The following is a 26,499-nucleotide window of genomic DNA, read 5'->3' as shown; positions in this document are numbered from 1 at the left end:
AGGCTCAACAGCATGAGTTAAAAATGAATTGGGCTGGGCCGGCCCCGTGGCTCACTCGGGAGAGTGCGGTGCTGACAACACCAAGGCCACGGGTTCGGATCCCATATAGGGATGGCTGGTTTGCTCACTGGCTGAGCGTGGTGCTGACAACACCAAGTCAAGGGTTAAGATCCCCTTACCGGTCATCTTTTTAAGAAAAAAAAAAAAAAAAAAAATGAATTGGGCTGATCTGATATCCATCACGTACAGCAAACATGTCATTTTGAGGCCTAGAGCAAACAACTATTGGAATAAAATGTTTTCAGTTTCAAGCAGTTAAGGTTTTTTTTTTTTTTTTTTTTTTTTTTTTTTTGTCCTTTTTGAGACTGGTCGCACCGCGCTCCGCCAGTGAGTGCTGTGAGCGCACCGGTCATCCCTATATAGGATCCGAACCCACGGCGGGAGCGCTACAGTGCTCCCAGCGCCGCGCCCTCCCTAGTGCGCCACGGGCTCGGCCCTCAAGCAGTTAAGTTTTTAAAAAATATTATAAAATAGCCTATTAGTAAGTTGAGAAGCATTGAAATTATTAAAACATTACTGATTTCAAAACAGATTCTACAGTTACACACTGTTAAATATTTTACCTATTAAGAAACATTAGGTTGGCTGGTTAGTTCAATCGGTAGAGTGTGGTGTTGATTACACCACGGTCAAGGGTTTGGAGCCCCATACTGGCCTGCCGCAAAAAAACCAAAAACAAATTAGAAAAAGCTCTTGAACTTTCTACACTAGATTTCATTATTAATATCTAATAAGTTGTTTACAAAGTAATATGTATTCTTGGTGAAAATTGAGCAGTAACAAAATTACATGAAAATAAAGAGATAAATATCCTTCCCTTCTTACCAGTTTCCCACAATTAGATACCATAAGCAGTCATCGTTAATAACAACAGCCACTGCTATTATATAATTGAAATGGTTGGTAAGGTCTCTTTCAAATCTAAGCTTATTTGAACTATTCAAAATCATGGAAGAGGAAAAATAGGATATCAAAAAATAAAGGAAGAACCAGTCCATAGAATTAAACAGAAACTTGCACAAAATATGTAACAGAAATAGTCTGGTGACTATGGTGAGCACTTTTAGTTGTGTTTATCTAAATGTTGTTACCTGTGGATACAAGCAGTGCTACAAGGTTTCCATATAAAGAGCTCACTTAAATGACCAATTCAAACAACCCTGTTTATCTACTGAAGTTGGGATTATTCCTCTCCAGAAGCATCCAGTTTTTTACCTTCTGAGTATCTTAAGCATTCAACAAAGCACAGAGCAGTGCACCCACATGGGGTGCAGCAGAGACCTCACAAGCAGGCAAGAAACAAAACAGGCTTTGTTTTCTGGGGAAGGGGGCAGGGCAGCTAGAAAAGAAAAGAATAGTATTACTAACTTCTTCCCCTGTGATCAACTATTGAAATCCCAGTTTTAATGTTTCTAGTTTTAATAAAATTTTTAACAGGTAAAGAGGAAAAAACCCTAAAAACATCTGAATTTAAAAATTATAATATGCTATATTTTAAAAATCAGAGTCTGTGCTGCTTGGACTATGAAACAGTAACTGTTTTAAGTGTTACTAAACAAATCAGTTTTATGGTAGCAAACCGACTCAGTAATTACTGAAAAATAAGAGACTACTTTCTCCAAGAGAAAAGGGGGTCACCGCCCCAGGCCTCTTCCTAAGTTTGATTCTAAACACTCAAATTTTCAAACTCCAAATAACTTTTAGATTTACATAATTTGTACCCTCAAAACCTCTGGACTATTACAAGCTATTACAAACCTCTTAGTCATAAACTTTGGAATAATAAATTCAATTCTAGTAACCTTATTAAGTGTAAATTTAAAATTAATGTTCTAATAGTTTAAAAATTCTAATCTACATCAAATCTCCCACAACAAAAACACTTTTTTACTTTGTCTAATATTTTATCAAATCTCAGACATTGCATATTTACAGTAATTTGTTTACAACATTTAGAAACAAAATTTAGGTTTTCCCCATACTTATAAGTGTAACCAAGATTATTAAATAGCAGACTTGTAAAGAGAAATGAATACTTCTAAAAACACGAACTAATAGGCTGTCTGTGGGTCTTAAAATAGTAAAAACACAACACAAAACACCCACTGCTGGGCCTAAATGTTTATTTTCTACATGATCTAGGGGACTGAATCATCTACAAAAAGTTGCTATAAATTGACATAATAACCTACTTAAATATAAAATGATAGTTTTTTAGTAAAAATTACTTACTATTTGATTCATACTGAAAATCTCTTACAAAAGAAGTAAAAGGCCAGGGTCCTAATCTAATAACTGAATATATCTTTTTACAATCAATACGCAAAAGATGTTTTCCAAAATTTAACTAAGGTATGTACCTAATTGACAATGCCGTGCTTTGGGATGATTTTTTTACTGAGATAATACACATACCACAAAATTCACCCTTTTAACATATACAATTCAGTGGTTTTTATATATTCATAAAACTGTGCAACCATCACCACTATCTAACGTCAGAACATTTTCATCACTCCAAAAAGAAACCCTGTCACTCCCTCTTGCCCCTCTCCCCAGTCCCTGGCAACCACTAATCTACTCTCTGTCTCTATGGGTTTGTCTATTCTGGACATTTCATACAAATGGAATCAAACAATAAGTGGCCTTTTGTGACTGGCTTCTTTCACTTAACATAACGTTTTCAAGATTCATCCATATTATAGTATGTATCAGCATTGCACTCCTCTTTGTTGTCAAATAATAAGTATCCCATTAAATGGATATACTCATTTTGTTAGTCCATTCATCAGTTGATGGGTTGTTTGCACTTTTTTGCTATTATGAATAATAATGTTATCGACATTCATGTACAGATTTTTGTGTGGATATTTGTTTTCAATTCTTTTGCATATATACCTAGGAATGGAATTGCCAGGTCATATGGGAATGTTATAATTAACTTTTTAAGGAATTGCCAAACTATCTTCCAAAGGGAATACATCATTTTTCAATTCCACCAGCAATGTACAAGGATTCCAATTCCTCCACATTCCAGTCAACACATATTACTGTCCGTCTTTTTTATTTTAGCTATCCTAATAGGAGTCAAGTGGTATCTCACAGTGGTTTTAATTTATATTTCCCTAATGACCAATATGTGGTAACAGTTCACCTACTCTAAGACCCTACTCTAGGTCTCATCACAGGCAAAATAATCTCTCCCTCCTACACTTTGCACTTCTCTCCCTTCCCAAGCACCAATTCCCAGCACCCCACCCCCCAAAACTGGGTTATTCACATTTTAACTGTTCAAAAAATAGTAATAAAAAATATCAATACTTGGATCAATCCATTTTCTTCTCCTTCAATCATCTAACAAAATACTGGCATAAAAATTCATTATAATGGTACTTTTTCAAACAATTGTAGATGGAGCTAAAAAAAAAAACCTCAACAGAACATTCTTCTCCTCATCACCTAATTAAGCAGTGAGGGGCAAGACACAGGGATTGCTAATGAGGTTAGGTGGAAAAAGGAGAAAGTGTTCTAACTAGTTTTCAACTCTCTCTCTTTTCCCAGAGTACAATCATGTTTCCCTCCTACTAAGGAAATAAAGTTTAAAGTCTAATTTGGAAAGAAAGTTCAGATGAGACTATTGCTCTAAAGAGAAGGGGAGTTACATTTTAATATATACCTGCTGCTATGAACTCATGTCAGATTAATGAGTGTACAGGTCCACTGATAACAGCTTTAATTTTAATTTCATAAACAGGTATGCACTGCATAACAACGTTTCAGTTAATAACAGACCAAATAAACAGTGGTTAGAATAACAGGCTATACTTATATAGCCTAGGTTGCAGTAGGCTATACATATCTATGTGAGTGTAGGCACACTCTGTGATGTTCACACAACAACGAAATTGCCTAACAACGCATTCTCAGAACATATCCCCATCATTAAATGACATGACTCTAGTTTATTACCACTAATGCTCTTTCACTGGGGGAGTTTATAATTTAGAAGAGATGCATACCTTAAGAGTTTTTACTGATAAGCACAAAAATCGATCCTTTTATATAGTATGGAGTGTGACTGGCTTCTTATCCTTTAGTGTCCCTCTTCACAAAAGCCTTCCTTGACCTCCCAGGTGCAAGCAGCGCCCCCACTATTTCCTTTCTCTGCATCTTGTTTATTAATCTTCATTGTACTTAACACATCTTGTAATGATTTTTTTAGTTGTTTAGTAGCTTGCATCCCCCTCTTCCTGATGGCTAGCATAGTGCCTGGCATGTAATTGGAACTCTAACATTTGTTCAATGAGTAAATAAATCCTGAAATAGTTTTTATCCCTCTTTAGTAGGATGGCATTAGTAATTCAGAGGAGAACCTACAAGTTGAAGTAAGTCCAGAATGAGTTCTAAAATTACCTCAGCAACCAGGGTAGCAGAACAAAATGAGTATAAAACAAACAAAAAATCTGAACCACTCTCCTTCTAAATCATTCTAACTTATTGAAACAGCTCAGTTGGTTAGAGCACAGTCATATAACCCCAAGGTCATGGGTTTGGAGCCCAATAGCAGCCAGCCACAAAAAAAAGCAAAAACAAAAACAAACAAAAACCAAAAATCCAAACAACAGATATTTGCATTTTCCCTTGGGAATTCTACAATCTCCTTTTCTGTTTCTTATGCGGGTACTTCAAAAAGTTCAGGGAACAACAGAATTAAAAGATAATACGAATCTTTCCATGAGCTTTTTGAAGTACTCTTGTGTGCCTGGATGTTTGAGTTGACACAAAAAGTGGCAAGCAACAATAATTGGCTCCTCTTCTCCAGCATAGTCAGAATTAATAAAAATATAACTTGAAACATAGTTTTATTTTAGAAACTAAGTAAGATTTTTTTGTGTTTGATGTTGGGAGCTTTAATAATACAAATAAGTCATTAAGTTCCCATTCAGTAATTTTGGTGATCTTAAGCTTTTAAGTTTTAAAAATCCTGTATGAGGGGGCTGGCTGGTTGGCTCAGCTGGTTACGGCATGGCCTTGTAACACACCAAGGTTAAGGCTTCAGTTCCCCATAGCAGCCAGCCACCAGGAAAAAAAAGAAATCCTGTATGAATAACTTACTACTATTTCCCTCACTAAACTATCTATCAAGTAGAAATTACATAGTAATTTAACTTCATCAACATATGTCTATTCACCTTTGGTGAGTAGTGGAGATTGCTTACCATAATTGATAAATTTAGTAGGATACTGCCAAAATAGTTTAATAAATAAAACTGCAAAGCTCAAGCACTGAACTAATTCTGGTATTTATTCTATAAACTTATGTATTAAAATATTCTTTTCAGCAAATGCTTAAAGTAAAAAAAAAATGTACTAAGGGCAACAATTAGTAACAATCTCTGACTAACAGTATGTCTTAAATCAGGCTTCGCTAAGCATACAGCCTGGAACTATGCTTCAAATCCACTTACATCAGACCTCTATTGTGGCAACTTTATGGAAGTTCTGAATTTTAGAAACAAAGCATACCAGCAATGCACCATCTTTAAGGCAGTAAAACTGAACCCTGCTAGTAAATGAGCATACTTAAACTCCCATATGCTTCCAAAAGTTTGAGAATGTGGACAAGCTTAACTATTCCACCCAACACTTCCCATCTCCCATCAGATTTGTTTGCTTGGGTATACTCACCATGCGATAAGGCTTATCTTTAGATTAAAGGTTGAAAGATTCCTCTATCTCCTCTTGAAAAGTAATTCCCAACTGTGACCAGAGAACCAAAAGCTAAACTTAAACGGTACAATAAATGCTTCAGAAGTATCTCTGAAACCGCAACGCACTCAAGTCAATAAGGCTTTTGAGAAGTAAACTTAAGCAAGGGTCCAAAGCAGTTAGTAAAGAACTCATAATTAAGCATATTGTATTCAGCTAAAGACTGGAAATACTCTTCAGAGCGTCCAGTCACATTTTACAGATGCATCAAATTAAGAGAAGATTGGTATCTTTCTGAATCTGCTGGTTACATTGTGATACCAGAAGAACTTGGGTCTCTTGATTCCCAATTTAGTGTGTAATTTTTTCTACATCACGATTTAATTCAATTGAATCCAGCGCATTACATAACTATCGTGTGGAAAATAGAATGCTAGTCTCTCTTGTGGATTTGAAAAATGGATTTTTGGAGGGCACAGAACATGCCAGGTCAGAGCAAGGCCGTAACTACTTTTCTCACTAGATTATGTACATATAAAACACCACAGAATATCACATTTAAAGAGGCACTAGAAAAATGAAAGGAGGCGAGTGAATTGGTAAAGAACAGAGAACTCTTAACACGTGAAAAATTGGAGAAACCAGAGTTAGAAGAGAACACTGCTGAGGTTAGAGCTATAACCACCAATGTGAAGAGAAGTAGATTTATGGGAAATAAAGGGACACAAACTTTCTGGTCATCAGAACTTTCCTCAAGTAGAATGGACTGCCTTCTAATGTGTATACTAGCCAGTCAAGGGAAAGGTCAAAGCTGAAATTGGAAGACAATCTCCTAAGAACATGACAGAGGTGAGGCATGAATTGTGTAGATAACTGAACTAGATGGCTCAAAGTGTGTTCCAATCAGAGATTTTATAATCTCTTCTGTAATTAGAAACTCATTATCTTTGAGTAATTTCCTCAAGATGAGTCACAATAAAGGATATAAGTATACTTACAGGATATTACATACCACTGGTCTTCTTCCCTCTAAAATTTCCATGTACCAGTACTGGTATATTAGGTGTATTTCTCAAAGAGTAAATGCATGCAATCTAGATTTCTTAAAAATTCTCGTGTCAAAAGATCAAATTCAGATTTCAGTTCTTTCACTTAACTATAAAGCCTTGGATAGGTTACAATTTCTCTAGATCTCAGAGGAGCTCAGATTTTGGTCAATATTCCCTACCTCTCCCAGCATTTAAAAAACAAACAAACAAAAAATTGTTGGTGGTTTGGAGAGTCACAATGACTGGGTGGCTCTATAGCGTTTAGTGAGCCAGGGATATTGAATGTTCTGTAGTGCCCAGTATACTAGCATTCTCCCCGCTGAGAAATGCTGATTAGAGGAATTATAATAATACAGTCCACAATCAAATACTGACAACCTATGATCACCAGTAGCAATTTAAGAGTTGGTAAAGAAACAAAAAGCAAAAAAAACCATTTTTAATGCCTGGATGTCAAGAGACTTGCTTTGATAAAACTCAAGTCATTAGATGTTGACATTCTATCTACCCAAGACTTCATTAATGAAGTTACAGATTTAGTTTCTACAGCCTTCAGTGTTTTTTCCTCCATCACTAATAGGACAGATACTCAGGTATTTAGTTGGTCATTAGGTGCATTTTCATTAAAAGAAAAATATTATAATAGCTATCAGAAATACCTGGTCTTAAAAAGAGAAAAGGTTAATGATTCTCAAGAGTTAAATTTTTAAACAGATATTTGGATTTCACTTATTCTTTTAATTTTATTTAATAAAGTACTTTATATACACACATACACACACTTGTATGCACGCATGTATAACAAGTTTTGGGAAATGTTGAAACAAAGAACCAAAATCAACACCTGAATTTTAATTACCTTTCACATTTCCATGCAGAGAATTTCTGTGCACAAAATTATAGTTAGGAATTAAAGGATATTCTGTTTTTGCCATGCTAAATTAATCATTTCTTCCTTTAAAACTCAAAGGCATAATTTCCCCCCCAAATCTCTGGCTATAATATGAGGATATTTCAAAAAGTTTGAGAAAAAATAGAATTAGAAGATAATACGAATCTTTCTATGAACTTTCTGAAGACCCTTGTATTTTGTTTACACCAAACATTTTTATCTCAGTCGTGCGATCAGCACTTGCTTCCAAAAACACAGATTCTAACACTATTTTTTTTTCCCCCTTTTTGTCTTTTTTTCGTGACCGGCAACGGATCGCAACCCTCAGTGTCGCACCCGTACCGGACCGGGACCAGCTACGGGATCGCAACCCTCGGTGTTGCTCCCGCACCTCGCTCAGCCAGTGAGTGGCCGGTCTGTATGTGGGATCCGAACCCTCGGCGGGAGCGCCACCGCACTTCCCAAGCGGCGCACTGTAGCAGTGCGCCACCGGGCCGGCCCACTAACACTATTTTAATACATCTTTTTATATAAACAATAGGGACAATAACATTAAATAAAAGATCAGTTCATTGACTGTTAGTTTTAGAGTAGATCTTTTTTTTCATTCTGAAGAACAGGAATTACACAAAATCTCCAGGAAAAAGAGTTTCTTATGTGTTTATATAAAATAACTTAATGGCCTGCATAATTTCGAAGGATCCATTTTCTTTAATACTGAGTAAAAACAAGGGCCAGCCTGTGGCTCACTCGGGAGAGTGTGGTGCTGTTAACACCAAAGCCACGGGTTCGGATCCCATATAGGGATGGCCGGTTTGCTCACTGGGTGAGCGTGGTGCTGACAACACCAAGTCAAGGGTTAAGATCCCCTTACCGGTCATCTTTAAAAAAAAAAAAAAAAATACTGAGTAAAAACATTCTTAATATGATTACTTAAACAAACAAAAGAAAAAAACCTCTTTTTTCAAAACTCAATAAATATCAGTGCATCCTATTGCCATTTGATGTCACATCATGATGTTATGAATTACTAATATTCTCTAAAATAGTATAAATATAAGATATTTAGTTTTAAATGTTAAAGAATAAGAAAATCAGATAAAAAAAACAGCCAATTACAGCAAATTACTATTTAATTTCCTAAAATTACATAGATAACTTATTAACTTCATGTGGGATGTGAATGAAGACTGATAAATTATTCTAAATATAATTTATCTCAAAGCACATGAGAAAGAATAGAAATATAAAAGGTGTTGCTCCTACAGAGGTGTAATTTCCATTCTAAGATGCCAAAAGACACACGTCTACTAGACTTAAGCTAAAATTTTATAAATACTTTTAATACAGATTTGGAGAATATAGAAAAGCAAACTCCACAACAATGAAAGCAATAACCTATACCATTTGTTTGTGTTTGCATGGCTCAAAGGGTCAGAAATAAGAGGATAGTTTATATTTCTTTGCCAAAGATAAAACATAATCCATTCTACAGAACTTCAGATTTCAAGGAAAACTTCAAATCCAGCAGCTAACAGCTTGTCTCTATTTGCTGTCACTCTAGATCAGAGAAACCCACACATTTTTTTTCTTTCCTGCTCCCCTTCAGTTACACTTGAGCTCTCTGACTGAAAAGGTCTGGAACAGATTAAAAGTCGGGCCACAAAATAAAAAGCTTTGGCATGTTGTCAAGACTGTCTGGGATACACATACAGAGTGGGCCCAAAAAGGGAAACTAAATGCAATATGAGAAATTAATAAAACTTTTTTTTGGGGGGGGGGCATATCTAATTGTATGCTGTGTATACATATATGTTGGAGGTAGGGAGGGGGTATTTTTTTTTTTTCAGTACCTTCCCCTTCTTAAAACAAAAGACCAAGCTGTGTGTGTAATCAACAGATCTACCTAAGCTCACATTAAGTTGTTTTACTTCACTGTTTTAACTAAAAATACTTATTAAAAAAATAAATAAAAATCTTTGTTCTAATTCCTGATCTCTGCAGTCAGTTGAGAGTTGATCATCATCTTTCATAACCTTAGATTGGGGGGGAAAAAACCCACAGCACCATTCTTTAAAATTTCCGAAATGTGGACAAGTTGAAATCATTTCATTAAAGATGATTTAAGGAAACATGGCTGCTATTGTTCCAGTCCATACAAGTGGCAACATTTATTAAATTCTCTACCTTACTTGGCTTCCTGTTTCAACGACACGGGCTTATTCAAATATTAAACAGAATCTGAAGTTGCAAATTATTAACACACTCCATCACTTTTTTAACACCCAAGCAGGTCTTGGAGTGCAAAAGGCCAGCATTTAAGCCAAACCAGATATCTGTCAAAATGACAGTCTCTGCCACCTTTGACTTTACTTGAATGGGGGTTCAGTCAGTCTATAAAGCTGACCTGTCGGTTTGGGACAAACCAGAATATTGTTTGTTTTAAGGTATAAGACACAGGAGAACTGTTCATAATGTCCCTAATAGGGAAGTTATTTTACCCAACCAGCTCCAGGACAGAGTTTTTCTTTTTCTTTCTTCCCCCAGGGTTGTGTTTTGATGGCATTCACAGAGTTAATTCCTCTTTCCCGTAAGGGCCCCGCAGTTGTTGTTAGGTCAACCCCTGTAAAGCTTCAAAGGTTCCCAGTCCCCTCAGTATGACCTACTCGGTGATCTGCACATTGTTTTCATTTAGCTGCATCTAGTCCAAGACCAAAGCTTCAAAACCACAATTATCTGCTCCTTTTTAGATTCATTTTCCATGGCTTTGGAAAAATATCTCAGAAACCTAACTGAAGAAACTGAAAACAGTAAAAAAAAAAAAAAAAGGCTAGAAACACAGCGAAGAACTTGTACACCCTTATCAAAATGTGCATATTTGGGAGTGGAGGGCTCCTTTGTGCAAATGGCAATTATTTACATAATTTGGAGGGGAATATGGCTTGTTTTTTGTTTCCTAAATGAAAAACAAAGACAAGGGCCTTTACTTTTAAAAGAAAAAAAGCCAAAAGAAAGGGAAAATACTTTCATTGGACCATTTCTAGGGTGACGGGTTCCACCCACCAAGAGGACATCTAGGAACGGCATAGTACTCACCACTCTCAGTAGGTAAACAAATGCAGACACCAGGTCACTGAGAAAAGCTGGTATTTCCATGTTTTAGATATCGCATGACAGTCTGATTATTACAGCTAGAAAGATTGTTTTAAGCAAGATCACTATGTCTCCCCCAAAATATGAAAGACACAGTGTTTCTGGTTAGTCAGCCACTACGACATACCCCAACCTGAGGAGCCCAGGCTAAAAATCTGATTAAGACTTAAATTTGTCAAATTTAAAATGAGAGGTATGATAGGAATAAAAATAGTACTGGAAGAAGTTGGGTGGGCAGAGTCACTTTTTAATACTACAAAGCAATGCAATTTTATTTAAATGTGCTTTCCCAAATTCACATACAAAAAATAGTAATCAAAAATATCTAAAAAGGTTTTGAGATGAACCTTTACCAAAACGAGGGTCAAGCCTTGGGTCTAGCCAAGAGGTGGTCTTGTTCTTATGGTTTATATAGTAAATTTCTCCATCCTGAGTCATGGCTTGTTCCCATCCATCAGGAAGAGGACCTATAATACAGAAAAAAAATCATGGTTGGTTTTTATTTGGTGCACCTAAAAAAAAGTAGGGGGGAGGATGCTAATTTAAAAAGAAAACACATCTTGACATTAAACAATTCATTAAACAGATTTAAGACTGTGTTCAGAGAAGAAAGGTAAACCTATATACCTGAATCTTCTCCACTAAAAAGAAACCACCAAATAATAAAATGAACATCCCCAAAGACACAGATGGACAAAAAAGTCAGATTTAAAAAAAAATCCTTTTGGAAGTCATGACCCAAATAATTATTACTCTTAATACAAGACATGGAAGTGCTTGCAGATCAGGGACTATCCCCCAGTCTAATCAGTTTTGTGACAGTACCTTTCTAGGGACACCAAGGCTCTTTAACCAAAATACATCCAAGTGTTTCCAGAACACCTAAACATTCTATTTAATGTAAAGCATACTTTAGCTAAGCCAAGCTCCATTTATTTCCATTATTTTTTTTCTTTTTGTTATTATTATTATTATTATTATTTTGCTGGCCAGTACAGGGATCAAACCCTGGACCTTGGTGTTGTCAGCATCATTCTCTTAACAGACTAAGCTAACCAGCCAGTTTTATTTCCGTTATTTATGTGACTGCTCATACCAAGAAAAACCGAAATACACAAAACTACAGTCCAAAAAAAGTTTATTTTTGGTGGGAGGGGGGAGAGGGAGGAGGGAGGGGGGTTTTGGTAATGGGCCACAATAATCAACCTCATTGTATATCGACAAAATAAAATTAAAAAAGAAAAAATATAAATATATAAATAAATAAATTTTTAAAAAAGAAACTAAAAAAAAAGTTTATTTTTAAGCAGAACAGAAATTGCTAGGAGGTGGGGGTTATGGTTGGAAGTTTAAGTTTGTCAGAGGCTTGGAAGTGGGCAGATTAGTGCTAAAGCTGGAAGGCAAATTTCTCAGGAAGAGAGAAAAGATACCACTTCAAAGCTGTAGAGGGAGGAAACAATATCTGGGAGATAGGATTAAAATGCAGTTAACTAAGAAGATTTTTCTATCATTAAAAGAGCAAGGAAGCAAGACAATTGCTTTTGGGAGGTAATAACAATTAGAGGCCTGGAATAAATTATTAAAGTATTCAAACATATTTCCTCCTTGTATCCTTATTCCTCTCAACTCCCCCACTGCCCATTCCTACCAGGAGTCAGGAGAGGCAAGGCAAGAAGTATAAATTGGAAAGAGTCTGAGTACCTGCCTAAAATCTTTTCTACTGTGAACTAACATGAATTGAGTGCTTAGCATATTCTATGTATATTATGTACATTAGCTCATTTAATCCTTAGAAAAATAAACGACATAAGCAGTAGAACTACTTATTCTAATGAAGAAATTGAGGCACAGAATGGTTAAGTCTGGTATAAGACCACAAAGCTGTTAGTGTCAGAGATGATACTCAAACCCAGGCAGTCTGATTGCTCTTCATCTCTACACTTCATTCATCTCCCACATTTAGGACCAGAGACTCAATATGCCTATTGTGCAAAAATGGAACAAGTTCCTTCTTTCTATATTGTCAGTACAAGCCAGCATGGGTGGTGCTGAGTAAGTAACTTCGGTTAAACTGGCCACTCACACATGCCCATGGGACCCAAAGCCCTAATTCTAGGCCAGTTTCATTTGAATCAGGAACAGACCAACTTGCTATTGTAAGGAAATGCAGACATTTGGAATTGAAGTATTCTGCATGCCTAGAGTCCATAGGGGGAAGGCCCTCCTTCCAGTCCTGGATATGGAGCTATGTACACAATGCTAACCACATCCAGAGTTAGAATTTTCTGTAGGCATCCTAACTTTACTAAAAGGTGAATGGGAAGCAAAACTGTTTAACACATATAAAAATCAAACCTTTTCTCACTAGATTTCACCGTAACTTTGGGCTCTATTTCCCCACCAGTAAGACAGAACTCCAAAACTCAATACCAATGGTTTACTACTACCTTTAATTGTGAAGACGGCTCAACTGTAAAGTGCTTTTTGAAAAACAATCATGTTTAAAAATTCTAAGTTTCATCACAGTGATGAAAAGAATCAACACCAATGCCTTTGGGAACCTCAACTCAACAACCCTAAGAGACCTCATCAGAGCCTTAGAAACTACTTGAGTATATGCATTCTGTATCTTTTTCTAACAACATAACCTTAACTGTCTTAACATAAACCTTAGCTGTCTGACACAGAACCAAGAGAGGTATCTTGGGTATTAACCAACCTTCCCTACCTGCTCCACCCACTCCATCCTGTAGGCTTCACTTACATTTTTTGATTGATCTGCCCCAGTCCATCCCTAAGAACTCAGCCATCAATACTTACCAGCTCTTTTTCTTAACTGCCTAAAGGTTCCTTCCCCAGTGACTGATTTCTCATCTCGCCTCACTCCAGTGTCCTCTATCGAATAGCCACCAGGGTTTTCTTCTTAAAATATGTTCTAACCAACTTTTAAATGTCACTCATTGCCTTCTAAAAAACATTTCTAAGGACTGACCAATTATCTCCATTGGGAGAGCATGGTGCTGATAACACCAAGTTCAAGGGTTCGAATCCCAAATCCTGGTACCAGACAGCTTTATTAAAAACAAACAAAAAACCAAAAAACATTCCCACTGCTCTCCACCATCAAAAGGAAAATGCCCAAATCCTATACCAGCTAAACTCACTTTAAAAAAAAAAAAAAAAGATGACCAGTAAGGGGATCCCAACCCTTGACTTGATGTTGTCAGCACCATACTCTCCCAAGCGAGCAAACCAGCCATCCCTACACAGGGATCTGAACCCGTGGCCTTGGTGCCATCAGCACCACAGTCTCCCAAGTGAGCCATAGGCCGGCCCTTAAACTCACTTTTTAAGTCTTCTTTAGTCACCAGTTTTCCCACCAACTTTTCACTAAATCATGTCATGTCCTTGTATAAACTGTTCCCATTATCACAGACATTCTTCCACCACCACCCCACATAAACTCATTCATCATGCAACAGCTCAGATCCTCTTCAATTCAGCCTTCCCAGATAAAAATTATTTTCCTCTTCTATTTTCTAATAACTTTTAACAGATAGAGCTGGAATTACTTATTTACATATCTGTTCTTCTGACAATGAGCAGGTCATTCATCTTTAAAAATTTGTAGGCTAGTACCCTGAATAGCTGCTCAATAAATGTTTAAGGGAAGAATGAATGTCCTGCCTTTTAACTAATACTTTGAACTTTCTATAAATAAACTTAAAATCATGTAGTACATACATTATTTTCAATTAACATGTTTCTAAACCAAATGTAAAAGATGTCAGTACTCTAGTGTCTTTTCCCTTTTAAACTTTTTCACATCTGTATTAATCTTTACAGTTCATTTAAGTTAAAAAAAACAAAACAAACAAAAAAAATTACAGAAATGCATATAACCATTTTAATTTTTATAACATGCTTCTGGATTTTTTCCTGTGCACATTCCATAATACCTGCATACCCACTGGTGGTGTGCTCTATCTGTAACATACTTGCTTTATTCACTTAATATATTATGGGAGCCTTTTCTTGACACAACACATAGGTCAACCTTGTTCTTTTTTAATGGCTTCACAGATCTTATTGTACTGATACACTATATAATTCATTTACTCTTTCCCCAGTGTTGGATATCAAAGCTGTTTCTTTTTCCGCCCCCTGTTATAAATGATAGTGCAACACACAACGACTGGGGCAGTGACAGCAGTAGCACCTCCTCCACTACTAGCTCCATTACTACCATCACACAATGATGACACACTTTATCACATTTAAATCCATACAGTAGTTCCATTTACTAGGCACTGTTCTTATCCCCACCATGTAGATGAACACAGTGATGTCTGGAGAGGATTAGTGACTTGCCTAAAGTAGTTACTAATCAGAAATCTGGTTTCAGAGCTTCTGCTTTTTTTTTTTTTTTTGTTTTTTGTCTTTTTCCGTGTCCGGCAACGGATCGCAACCCTCAGTGTTGCCCCCGTACCGGACCGGGGACCGGCAACGGGATTGCAACCCTCGGTGCTGCTCCTGCGCCTCGCTCAGCCGGTGAGCGGGAACCGGTCTGTATGTGGGATCCGAACCCTCGGGCGGGAGCGCTGCCGCGCTTCCCAGCGGCGCACTTATCCAGTGCGCCACCGGGCCGGCCCCTTCTGCTTTTATTTTAACCCATACAATATACTACTTCCTAAAGACATAAACATATCCCTCAAAACTTATGCTGGTGTTTTCACAGATTAAATTCTCAAAGTGGAATAGTGACTTTATCCCTGTTATACCCATGTTTTAACCACTAACTATAAATTTCACTAAAAACAGTAGACTTCAAAAATTAAATTCAGGAAAACTTTCACCAACACTGTTCTTGTATACTGTATACAATCAGAAACAAACCTCTAAATGCACAAGTTTTGGACATGAATATAAAAAGGAGAGATAGGCCTAGTATAAACAATGTAGTGACTGTTGCCTATTTTCTCACCATATTTCCAATTAAAGAATTAAATAATGTGTGTATGAAACAGAATTATACCAATAATTTTGTGAGCAGTCAAATTTATACCAAAATATGTATGCTAAACAGAAAAGAACATTTTATATATTCACATATCTTTCACTTAACACTCTGTGAGTACAAATACAATGTCATGTGGAAAGGGATGGCCAAATAGGATGCTTGCTTTATATTGAAAAAAAGCTGCTGATCAAAGGCAAGGAATACATTTAAAAAGATAACCTTTTAGCTTTGCACCACATGGAATCTTCAGTAACAGAATTAAGAGAAAAAACAAGAAGAAACAATTCTTCAAGCTTAAATGTGAATAAAATATAAACAATGTAGATCCAGATTTTATTCACACACAAAAAAATGTTCAGTCAAGTGGAGCCTTAGAAGAAATTCAGTGACTTGATTCTTAATGCAGGATTCCACGTCATCTTGTTAAACTAAGCTAACTGCTGAATATCCATGAAAAAGTGAGAAAGCATAAGTAACATATTTTCTGAATCAAGTTACAAAGGCTACTGAAAGTCTGATTCAAGCATCTGTTTGGGCTAGAGTTAGAATGAAGTAAGGTCAGTAAGTCCAAGGAGGATCTGTGCTTCCCACAAAAATAAATTTATAAGAGGAGATCACAGGGATAGATCAAAATAAATTTAGGATGCCTTTAAGTTCAATTTATATTCTGGTTTTAGTGTGTCATAAATATAACTTCTCCAATATGGAGTTTATAAAATGAAGTAAATTTAAATGGCAATATTTTATTTACATCAGATGATCTGATGTAAACAGTAGCCCTCAAACTTTAGTACGCATTGGAATCACCTGGATGGTTTGTTAAAACACATGTTGCTAAACACTCCCTCCCCCCATGTTTTCTGATTCAGTAGGTCAGGAGTTGAGCCTGAAAATTCCCAGATGATGCAGATGCTTCTCTTCTAAGGAATACACTTTGAGAACCAATGATTTAAAATAACTACTTAAGGGCTGGCCTATTAGCTCAGTTGGTCAGAGTGCAGTGTTATAACACCAAGGTCAAGGGCTTGGATCCCCATGCCGGCTAAATGCCAAAATAAAAAAATAATAATAATACTAAAATAACCTCTTAGAATTCTTTAGCTGATACAGAACTGCTTCTTCAATCTATCCATCATATACACAATGATATTTATTCATTGTTGGGAACAGCAGTGGGGGGAAATTCAGAGATCAATCTATCAAGCCCTACTTGTCTGAGAATGGCACAAACCACATCTGCTAGAATAAGAATGAAGCAAATGGCTTCCCTCTATTAGGATAAAGCAGCCATAAGAATGGTGTTGTTTGTTCTCTCATTTTTAAAACGTGGATGGCCCATGCTATTATTATGGAGAAGTAGATCAAAATTCATTATGTTGTTTGTCCTTTGATGATCAGATAGAAATGAGGAGTAGGTAGTCTGGAAGTAAGAAGAACTGATGTGATCCATGGGAATTATTCCTGGCCACTTAAGCTTCAAACTATTTTTAGTTTCTCAGTGCAAATGAAGAGCCATTTCTCTGTGCTGGCAGAATACTTTCTTTATACCTATGCCATAGCACTTACCATATGGTATTATTTCATTATGTATGTTTTCTTCCTGGAAAAACTGTGAAATTCCTGAACACAGGAGTATATATTATGCATTTTTTCCATTTTATTGTCCAGCATAGTGCCTTAGAGTGAGAATAAACAATGGCTGAAATGCATGTAATCAAAATGAAATCCAATTAAAATTCTTTACACTAAAGCCATGGGTTTAGATCCCCAAACCAGCCAGCCACTAAAAAAATAATAATAATAAAATAAAATCATTTATTTATGCTTGTGAAACAAAATATTCAGTTTCATTCTTTCTATGTAAGTTCAATTTCTCTATTATTTGGTGCCACTTAAACTGAAGGCACACGGAATATTGCAAATTCTTTCATTCAACAAATATTTATTGAGCTCCTACTATATTCAGGCACTATTCTAGGCCCTGGAGATATCACAATAAACAAAATAGTCCTTGTTTCACAGAACTTATGTTGTAGCCAGGAAGACAGATATGTACAGTACTATGTTGGCTAATAATAAGTGCAGTGAAAAAAAATAATAAATGGCAGAAATGCAGAAAGAAAAATGGGAAATGATCTATTAGAAATGGAGATCAAGAAGGACTGCATTGACTAGTGTAGACCTGAATGCAAGGCATGTCCAAACATGTGACGATCTGGGGCATAAGTACTCCAGGCAGGGGAAACAGTAAAAAGGCCAGGGTGTGTGGGTGGGACAGAATAAGCAAGGAATGAGGTACAGTGGTTCACTTAGTTTTTATGACCAAGAATTGACCAGAAAAACCTTTCATTATTTCAACTAGTAAAGGGTTAAATGGATAATACTTAAAGGGGATTACCATTACTAAAGGGTAATGTCAATCCCCCCAAACTCATGGCCAACCTCTAGATGAATCAGAATGGGCAATAAATATTTTCATCTCAATTCACTTTTATATACTCTAAAGAGGTACATCCTTAGATATGGAAAAGAACTGGGAGTTTTTCAAGGCTGGACTATCATGCCTGACCACCATGCCAAAGCCTTTTGGGGAAGAGAAGATAAAAAATAGGCCCTTCCTTCTCAAGAAGGAAGAAAGAAAGAGGCCAGCATTTTAATGAGATGTAAAGAGGGTAAGAGATTTGAATTAGAATAAGCAAAAGAGAGTGGTAGACTATAATTAAATTCATAAATTAGAATTACTTATCCTTGGGGAATAAAACATTTTTATGTAGAATTTACTACTGCTTGATTGATAACTTATCTACTATAGCAAATACTAACTTCCTGCAATATTTCAAAACCAAATAAAATACTCCACATCATAATACTGAAGGTGACTCAACATCAACTTCCTGCTCTTGCCTAAGGACCCTCTTGTATTAAATAACTAAAATCACTTGCAATATCTAATCAAACAAGAAAGTCTTGATCAACTATACCAAAGTTACATGATCAACCTCTCCCTCTCATCTGCCTCACAATTCAGGAATAAAGAAGTCACAAAGGACACCGAGAAAGTTTATTAAACACACCCTGATGAGTGGTTCAAAGTACACATCTATCAAGAAGTTGCCTCTTTAGAAAGCAGAAGGAATAGCTGGAAAAGTAGATTCAAAGACTCTTTAAAGGAATGTAATTTTAAAATTTTAACCAATTTCAGTTGAAATTTTGGATTCATATTTATGATGGATCACAAACAGTTCTTACAAGGCACTGACTAAGTTCTTTGCAAGCAAATACTAACTCATTTAACAACCCATGATGTAACTACTATTATTATCCCCACTTTACAGATGAGTAAACTACAAAGAAAAGTTAGCTTGCCCAAGATCACTCAGCCCAAGCTACAAGCTTGCAAATGGCAGAGCAGGGATTTAAATTCTGACAAGTCTAGTTCTTTTAATTAATCTGAGAAGATTATGGGAGAGGGTACTTGACACAGGGCATGGCTCATAGTAGGTGCTTAAAAGTCAGTTCTCTAATCTTTCTTGGAATACTTCTGTCATTTTGTTCCGATAATAAATTTAACGTATTAAAATTCATATATAACATACACAAGGAGGAGGGTTTAAATATGAGAAAATGACATATTTGGATCTCAAAGATCAAATGACCAAATAAGAAAAACAGGAAAAACCATAGGGTAAGTCCCCTAAAGAAGAGTCATATTTTTAACGGTGCCCAAATGTTTCAGACTATGGCTCAAGCTTCTTAGCTTATCACACAAAGATATTCTGGTGATGTCTTCAGTCTCATCTCCACACAATTCTAACACTAGTTATACGGTGCTAGGGCCTCAGTAATCACCCATCTACTGCTACTTTTTACTTTCTCTTTTCTTCATCAAACTTAATTCCCATTCTTCCAATAAAACTCACGTCCTGAATCCAACCATTTCTCACCACTTCCACCGCCACCACCTTGATCATTCTCTCCCCTGGGTTATTAGAACTGCCCCCTAACTAATTTCCCTACTTTTAAAAAACTTATTCAAGATCATGTCACTACTCTGTGTAAAACCTACAAGGACCTATGTAATGTGGCTTCCCTGCTATCTTTCACTGACTGTACCAGATGCAATGACCTCCCTTGTTGTTCCTCAAACATGCCTCATGACCTTTCAACCGGCTGTTGTGTTAAGCATGGAACATTCTCCCAACTTTCTGCACATATTCAAATGGCTCTCCATCCTCAGTTCATTCAGCTCTCTGCTCAAGAGACATCAATTAGAGGTCTGCACTGGAGAAGCTATCTAAAATATCTCCCTCCACCCCCAGATAATTATTCTGACCCATTCTGGTTTATTTTTCTTCTTTCTATTTTTACTATATAACACATTGCATATTGGTTTATATTCTATAATTAACAGAGCTAACCGGCCAGCCTATATTCTCATAATATAGAATAGTGCGTGGCACGTAGTAAGTATTCAATATTAGTTGAGGGAATGAATGAACCTCTTTCCTCCTTGAAGAAATCTTCTCTACTCTCTCTCCCCACTACTAAGTCAGGTTTTCCTCCTCTCTACTTTCTCAAAACACTCAGTACATACATCTGCCATAACATTTACTGCTACAACTATATAGAAAAAGTCTGTCTTAAGTTGATTCTGCAATTCTAGAGGCCATCACAGTACCTAGTACAAAGTAGGATATGTGATATTTATTGGATGAATGATTTAGAAAGGGAAAAATACAACTGTCTCAAAGTAAAACTATGAGACTGTTAAAAATCATATTCCTGTCTGTCATGTTACAGCTGGATAAACTACCTAGAAGAAAAGGCCAAGTATAAACCCAGAGAACCTTCTACTACAATTTTTCAGACTTTCTTCAGTGCAACTTGAGTCTTCTAGATTTTAACTTAAATAGCTTAGAATTTTAGTAGGTTTATTTATAAAAGATTAGCTTTCTGTAAAGTATTATTGAAGCAAAAACAAATAGCTTAAAAAACAAAACAAAACTCAAAAAGCTTACACTTCAGACTGTTCAAATAAAGCAACCACCTTGCATTAAAATTTTAACCTAAAGCAAGATTTACCACCTCCTTATCTTACTAACATCAACCTTATTTTAGAAAACTCTGACTACTTTTGCAGGATTTATTCCATTTCACTTGTGCTGCCTATATATGGTAGTCTATGGATATCATTTTTAAAGAATTAGCATCTAAATCTTTCACACAAATATTCCTCCTATGAGTCATAAAATAACTGTAGCAATAGAGTAACCCAGAAGGATTTAGAAATCAGTGGGAAAAACAAAACTAATATTCCAACACTCATCAAGAGAAGAAATAAAACAGGCATTTTATTTGGTACTTAAATGTAAATAATTTAATCTCTTTCTCATTCTCTCTCCTCCAAAGCTGGGCACAGTTTCCAAAAATTTACAAATAATCACTGAAAAAAGTTGAACACAGACATTTCTATTTTTAAGCCCCACTGTATCTAATAACTCACTTGACTAAGAGAGCTGGTGGCAATTATAGTCATGCATCTAAAACCTTTTTCTTTCTATCCTTGTACTCTTCTAAATTAATTTCTATTAGTTAAAATAACAGAAGCTTATATAGATTCAGTATTTACAATAAGATCTTGGTAACTTTCAGATTTCGAATTTACTTTCCTAAACGATTACTTCAAAGACTTCTAATAGACTTTGAAAAAATACTTGTTCTTTGTGCTCTAAGATCAGGTCAAGAGAATTCAATAATCTTGAGTTTCTATATATTTCCCTTTGCTTTAGAAGATAACCTCTAAAATAAAGCAAAAAGGACAGGAAAGAAAATCTTATTTGAAATAATTAAGAATATAACTAAGTATATAAGCACAGTACTCTCTCCAACACATTTGAGAGTTAGATAATTATTTTGCATATCAAGATTCTCAAATTAAAATAATCTTTTTAAAGATGCAGCACTATAAGAAAATACTGATCTGAGGCTACTGAAAAACTAAGTAACTCTGTGTACCCACCTCTCAATTAATTTGGGTTTCTTTGAAGAAGGAACGAAAAAATAAAGACTTTTCTTTTAAAAATCTTGACTGGTTCAGATCCCCATACCAGCTAGCCTCCCCCCCACCACACCCAAAAAAAACAAAAACATGACTGGAATCAGGTAATATCAAATCAGGTAATATCAAAAGTGATCCCAGTGGAGAAAGAGTGAAAGGCTCTCACCATCAGAGTAAAATAGAGTCCATTAGCTGTCTTGAAATGAGTGGAATGCTTCATTATGCAGCAGTCAATACCCATGATTAAAAAGTTCCATGTGTAAGCCATCACTGGGTTTAATAAAAAATTTCACAAAGAAATTTTTAAAATCTCCTTATTTCCTACCTATTGCTTATTTGTATCTTTTATTGAAATGAAATAGGCTGATCTACATTTTTAAGAAAGAAAAATGGTGGTTGTTTCTATATTACCAACCATTTTTCAGGAACTTAATCATCAAATGAATCTGGTCACAAACTACATAAAACAAACCAAGCCTCTCAAGGATTGGTTATACTGATTCTGGATTATTATGCTTTTGCTTTTACCATTTTTCCTTTGTCCTATGGCCAACTTTTCTTAACTTACTTAAATTTCCAGACAAGGAAAAAATAACACATTTTGTTTAAAAAACAAAAACTTTTTTTTTGCTTAAAATATATTTGGGATAGGAACTTGAGAGTAACTAATAAAACGCACTGTCTCTTTCTCTCCATTGCTCTGATTTGTCTGATTTCACTTGTTCCATATATTATGACTTTGGACTGACAATTTCCATCCTAATCAAGAACTTTCGGAAGAATCAGGAAATTTTTGATTAATGTAAAAAAAACAACAACCCTGTATTTATAGTTAAACTCTAACATCTCTAACCAAACAGAAATTCTAAATGAATCTAAAAGACAGAAATTCTAAGTGAATCTGAAAGCCAGAGATAACCCACTACACTTGGATAAGAGCCAACAACCTAAATTTGACAATAGAAAGCTTATAGAGATAAACATAGTCCTAAAGACAATGTGGTCAACAGGAAGTAACTGTGGCTATCAGTTACTATAAATTGATTAAATTATAAAATATCAGACCACATTAACTTACCTGTTATATATGCAAGATACCATACCAAATACTGTATATTGTCAATAATAATTGCCATGTGCCAATTAAGTGATACGGACTGTGTCATTTAATCCTCACAACAGCCCTATGAGTTCGGTGTTACTATTATTGTTGCTATCCCATTTTCCATGTGAAGAAATTGAGGATAGATAGATATAGTAATTTGCCCAAGATCTCATAAGCAATAAGTGACAGGTGATATTCAAACCCAGGTCCACCTGCTTTCAAGAGCCCTTGGTCTTAACCCTTATTCTAAGTTGTCTCTCAGTTTCAAAAGTGAAAAGCAAAACTTTGAAGTTATGAATTGTAACACATAAAGTAGGCATTATCAACACCTAAAACTTATCAGTTCTGATACTTCTCACATACCCTTACCCTCTTCTGTGCTTTTTAAAGTTAAAAACATTGTACCAATGTTTTACCTGTCAATTTTTTTATGGAAACATAATTGGTTATACATACTTTTGGAATACAGAGTTGAATATCAATACCTGTGTACAATGTGTGATGATTGAATTATAATTAGCATATTCATCATTATAAAACACAATCATTCTTTGTGCTCATTAAACAATTTCTTGCTAACCCTCCTTCCCTCCCCCACCCTCTCCCCCCTTTCCACCTTTAATAACTACAGTTCTGAACACTCCTTCTGAAAGTTTGGAGTGTTATTGTGATTCTTCCTTCCTTTCTCTTTCTTTTCTTTTTTTATTCATTTCTTTTTTTTTTTTTTAGTTCCCATTTACGAATGACGACATGTGTTATTATTGCTCTTACTGTGTCTGGCTTACTTCAGTTAACATAATTTTCTCTAAGCTCATCCATGCTGCTGCAAATGGCAGAATTTCATTCTTTTCTACAGCTGAGTAGTATGGTATTGTGTATATATACCACATTTTCCTTATTCAGTTGTCTGTCAATGGACATTCCACATCTTGGCTATTGTAAATACAGCTACAATAAACATGGGCATGTAGGTATCCCTTCCACATGACTTCCATTCCTTTGGGTATATACTCAGTAGAGGGATTATTGGATTGTATGGTCTACCTGACATTTTTACATTTCACATCTATTTTCTACCTATCATTTTTCTTTGTAATAATCTAATCTCTCTTTTCTATTTGGTCTTGTATGTTCTTTTTTTTTTTTAAAGATGACCGGTAAGGGGATCTCAACCCTTGACTTGGTGTTGTCAGCACCACGCTCATCCAGCGAGCGAACCGGCCATCCCTATATGGGATCCGAACCCGGGGCCTTGGTGTTATCAGCACCGCACTCTCCCGAGTGAGCCACGGGCCGGCCCTGGTCTTGTATGTTCTGAGAGATTACACAAAGCAGGAGTAATACAACACGCAAACATTAAGACAGTTCTATACTGCACTTTGCTTGCTTCTGAACATGTGCCCCCCCCCCCCTGCAATGAAGGCACTTGCACATTCCCCTAACATGCATCACCTTCAAGATCAAGAGGGCATGTTCTCCACCCATCTTGAGGTATTTCCTAGGAATTCCATGCAGTTTTTCTTAATAGGGAAATCAGAAAGTGCTGCATTAGTAGATTGGGTAAATTAAGTCAAGCAAATGCCAATAGTTTCTAATTTTAAGAACATAAAAACAATGAATCCTTTAAAATATACCTGTAATAGGACATACTGGCTTTGGATTGTTACCAAATGGACATTTTAAAAAATCAGATAAAGGTTAATTGATCTTGCTTAATGTAAATCAAGGCTTAGGATTTTTAATGATCCTAAATGCTACCAGCCTTTTGGCATACAGTTATTTCTGGATCATCTCAGAGTACACTTTCCTGACTTTACTTTTACTTTAAGATTTAGTAATCTTGTGGATCACTGTTAACAAGTTACTACTAAAAAACTTAATACATCTTATACACGTAGAAATAACACTTTTCTCTCCCCAAGTCCTTATTTTCTAATGTCAAACAAAAAAAAAAACACTGAATATGTATCTAACTCTCAGTATGTAGAGAACTATTTTATATAGATCCCAAGCATGCATCAAAATGCTATTAAATTAATATACTATAAGCATAATAACTATTTATATTATAATAAAACTTTTAAAGGGCAACCACCTCAAGTAATAGACTAGGACTTATATATATGTGTGTGTATATATCATGTATTTTAATACAGAATCAAGTAAAATAGAACCATTATCTTACTGAATTATTCAAACTTCCTTTCATTTTTATTTCTTTTCCTAACCTTTAAAATTCCTTTCACAAAGTTCATTGTAATTTACCTGCCACTTAACTGGCACAGCTATAGAATACAAATTAATCTTCTTCACAGGATGTGGTGAATCTTGCCTCTAGAAACTTTTTCAGGTGTACATTTGTTTTGGGTGATTTCTCAATTATATATATTTGGGAATTTGCCCAATTACAAAACACAGGTCTCCAGTCTAGTAATGAAATCCATCATTTCAATCTTGTATTTTGAAAGAGGACTTGTAAAAACAAAATCTCTTATCATTCTGCTAAACCAAATTAGACTTAATGAAAGAAATGAGATTTCATAGAATCTTAGAATTGGAATGGATCTCAAAAAAATCTTTCAGTCTAGTCAATCATTAAAAATTATGCAGAAGAGTAGCAGAAAAAGGGGGATCCAATCAAGACGGCGGAATAGACGATCCGCAGCGCCACTCTCTCCCACAAATCAACCAAATTTACAACTATAAATATGTAACATCAGCCAAGCCGGGGCTGCTGGAGCTCAGGGGAAGAGGAGGAGAGACTTATGGAGTTCATGAAGGCGGGAGAAACTACGATGAGAGAAAGAAAAGGCTGCTCTGAGCATTTCGGGCCGGGGCCGCGGCTGCTTTAAGGCCTGAGCTGATAAGCGCAAGGAGCAGGAGCCAGCAGAAGCTGCAGCTGTGCCCTTCGGATGGAGTTACTAGGAGGCAGCAAGACTGCTAATAGGGTTCCCATAGACCCATGCAGGAGCGAGGAGCCAGAACAACTGAAAAAAGGGAGCCACTCAGAGGCCAGTGAGTCATCGCAAGGGACCAGTGCAGAGCCCATCCCAAGTGTTTGCAGCACAGGTGGTGGGGTAGACATGCCCACCCGGGGAACACTAGGACACAGCAAGGACAGCCGATCTGCCCGCCAATCAGCACAGGACCTCTCAGAGGAGACTGGTCAGGAATGCAGAATTGCATGGGTTGCAGTTTGATGAAAAAACTCAGGCCCAGATCAGAGATTCTACAGAATACAGATCCACCGGGTCTTTGGAGAGCCGGAAGTACCTATAAAGTCAACCATTAAACCCTGAGCTGCACAAAAAGCCCTCCCTAGGGAAACAGCAGCAAAGTAGCAATTTAAACAACCACACAGCTCAATTACTGGTTCCCATAGGAAGTTCCCCCGTGTTAGAAGCAAAGGACAAAAAATTAGTTCTGGCCCAGGCACACCACCAGCACCTTGGG

The 26,499-nt window shown here is 36.2% G+C and overlaps 1 protein-coding gene across 2 annotated transcripts in view; it reads right to left on the bottom strand.

Moving 5' to 3' along the window:
• The window catches only part of YAP1 (Yes-associated protein 1), a 118,400-nt gene that overhangs the window by 35,354 nt on the left and 56,547 nt on the right, over positions 1 to 26,499 (bottom strand). The window contains exon 4 of one of the 2 annotated variants that reach the window (XM_008567988.1): positions 11,217 to 11,330. In XM_008567988.1, the coding sequence (XP_008566210.1) occupies positions 11,217 to 11,330 (114 nt within the window). Of the gene's footprint in view, positions 1 to 11,210; positions 11,331 to 26,499 lie in introns of both variants that reach the window. The other variant, XM_008567987.1, reaches the window with a different exon arrangement.

This window comes from Galeopterus variegatus, unplaced genomic scaffold (assembly GCF_000696425.1).
Source record: "Galeopterus variegatus unplaced genomic scaffold, G_variegatus-3.0.2 Scaffold362, whole genome shotgun sequence".
Taxonomy (NCBI): Eukaryota; Metazoa; Chordata; class Mammalia; order Dermoptera; family Cynocephalidae; genus Galeopterus; species Galeopterus variegatus.
Note: the sequence above shows the minus strand (reverse complement) of the source record. Positions and strands in the feature narration are given on the sequence as shown.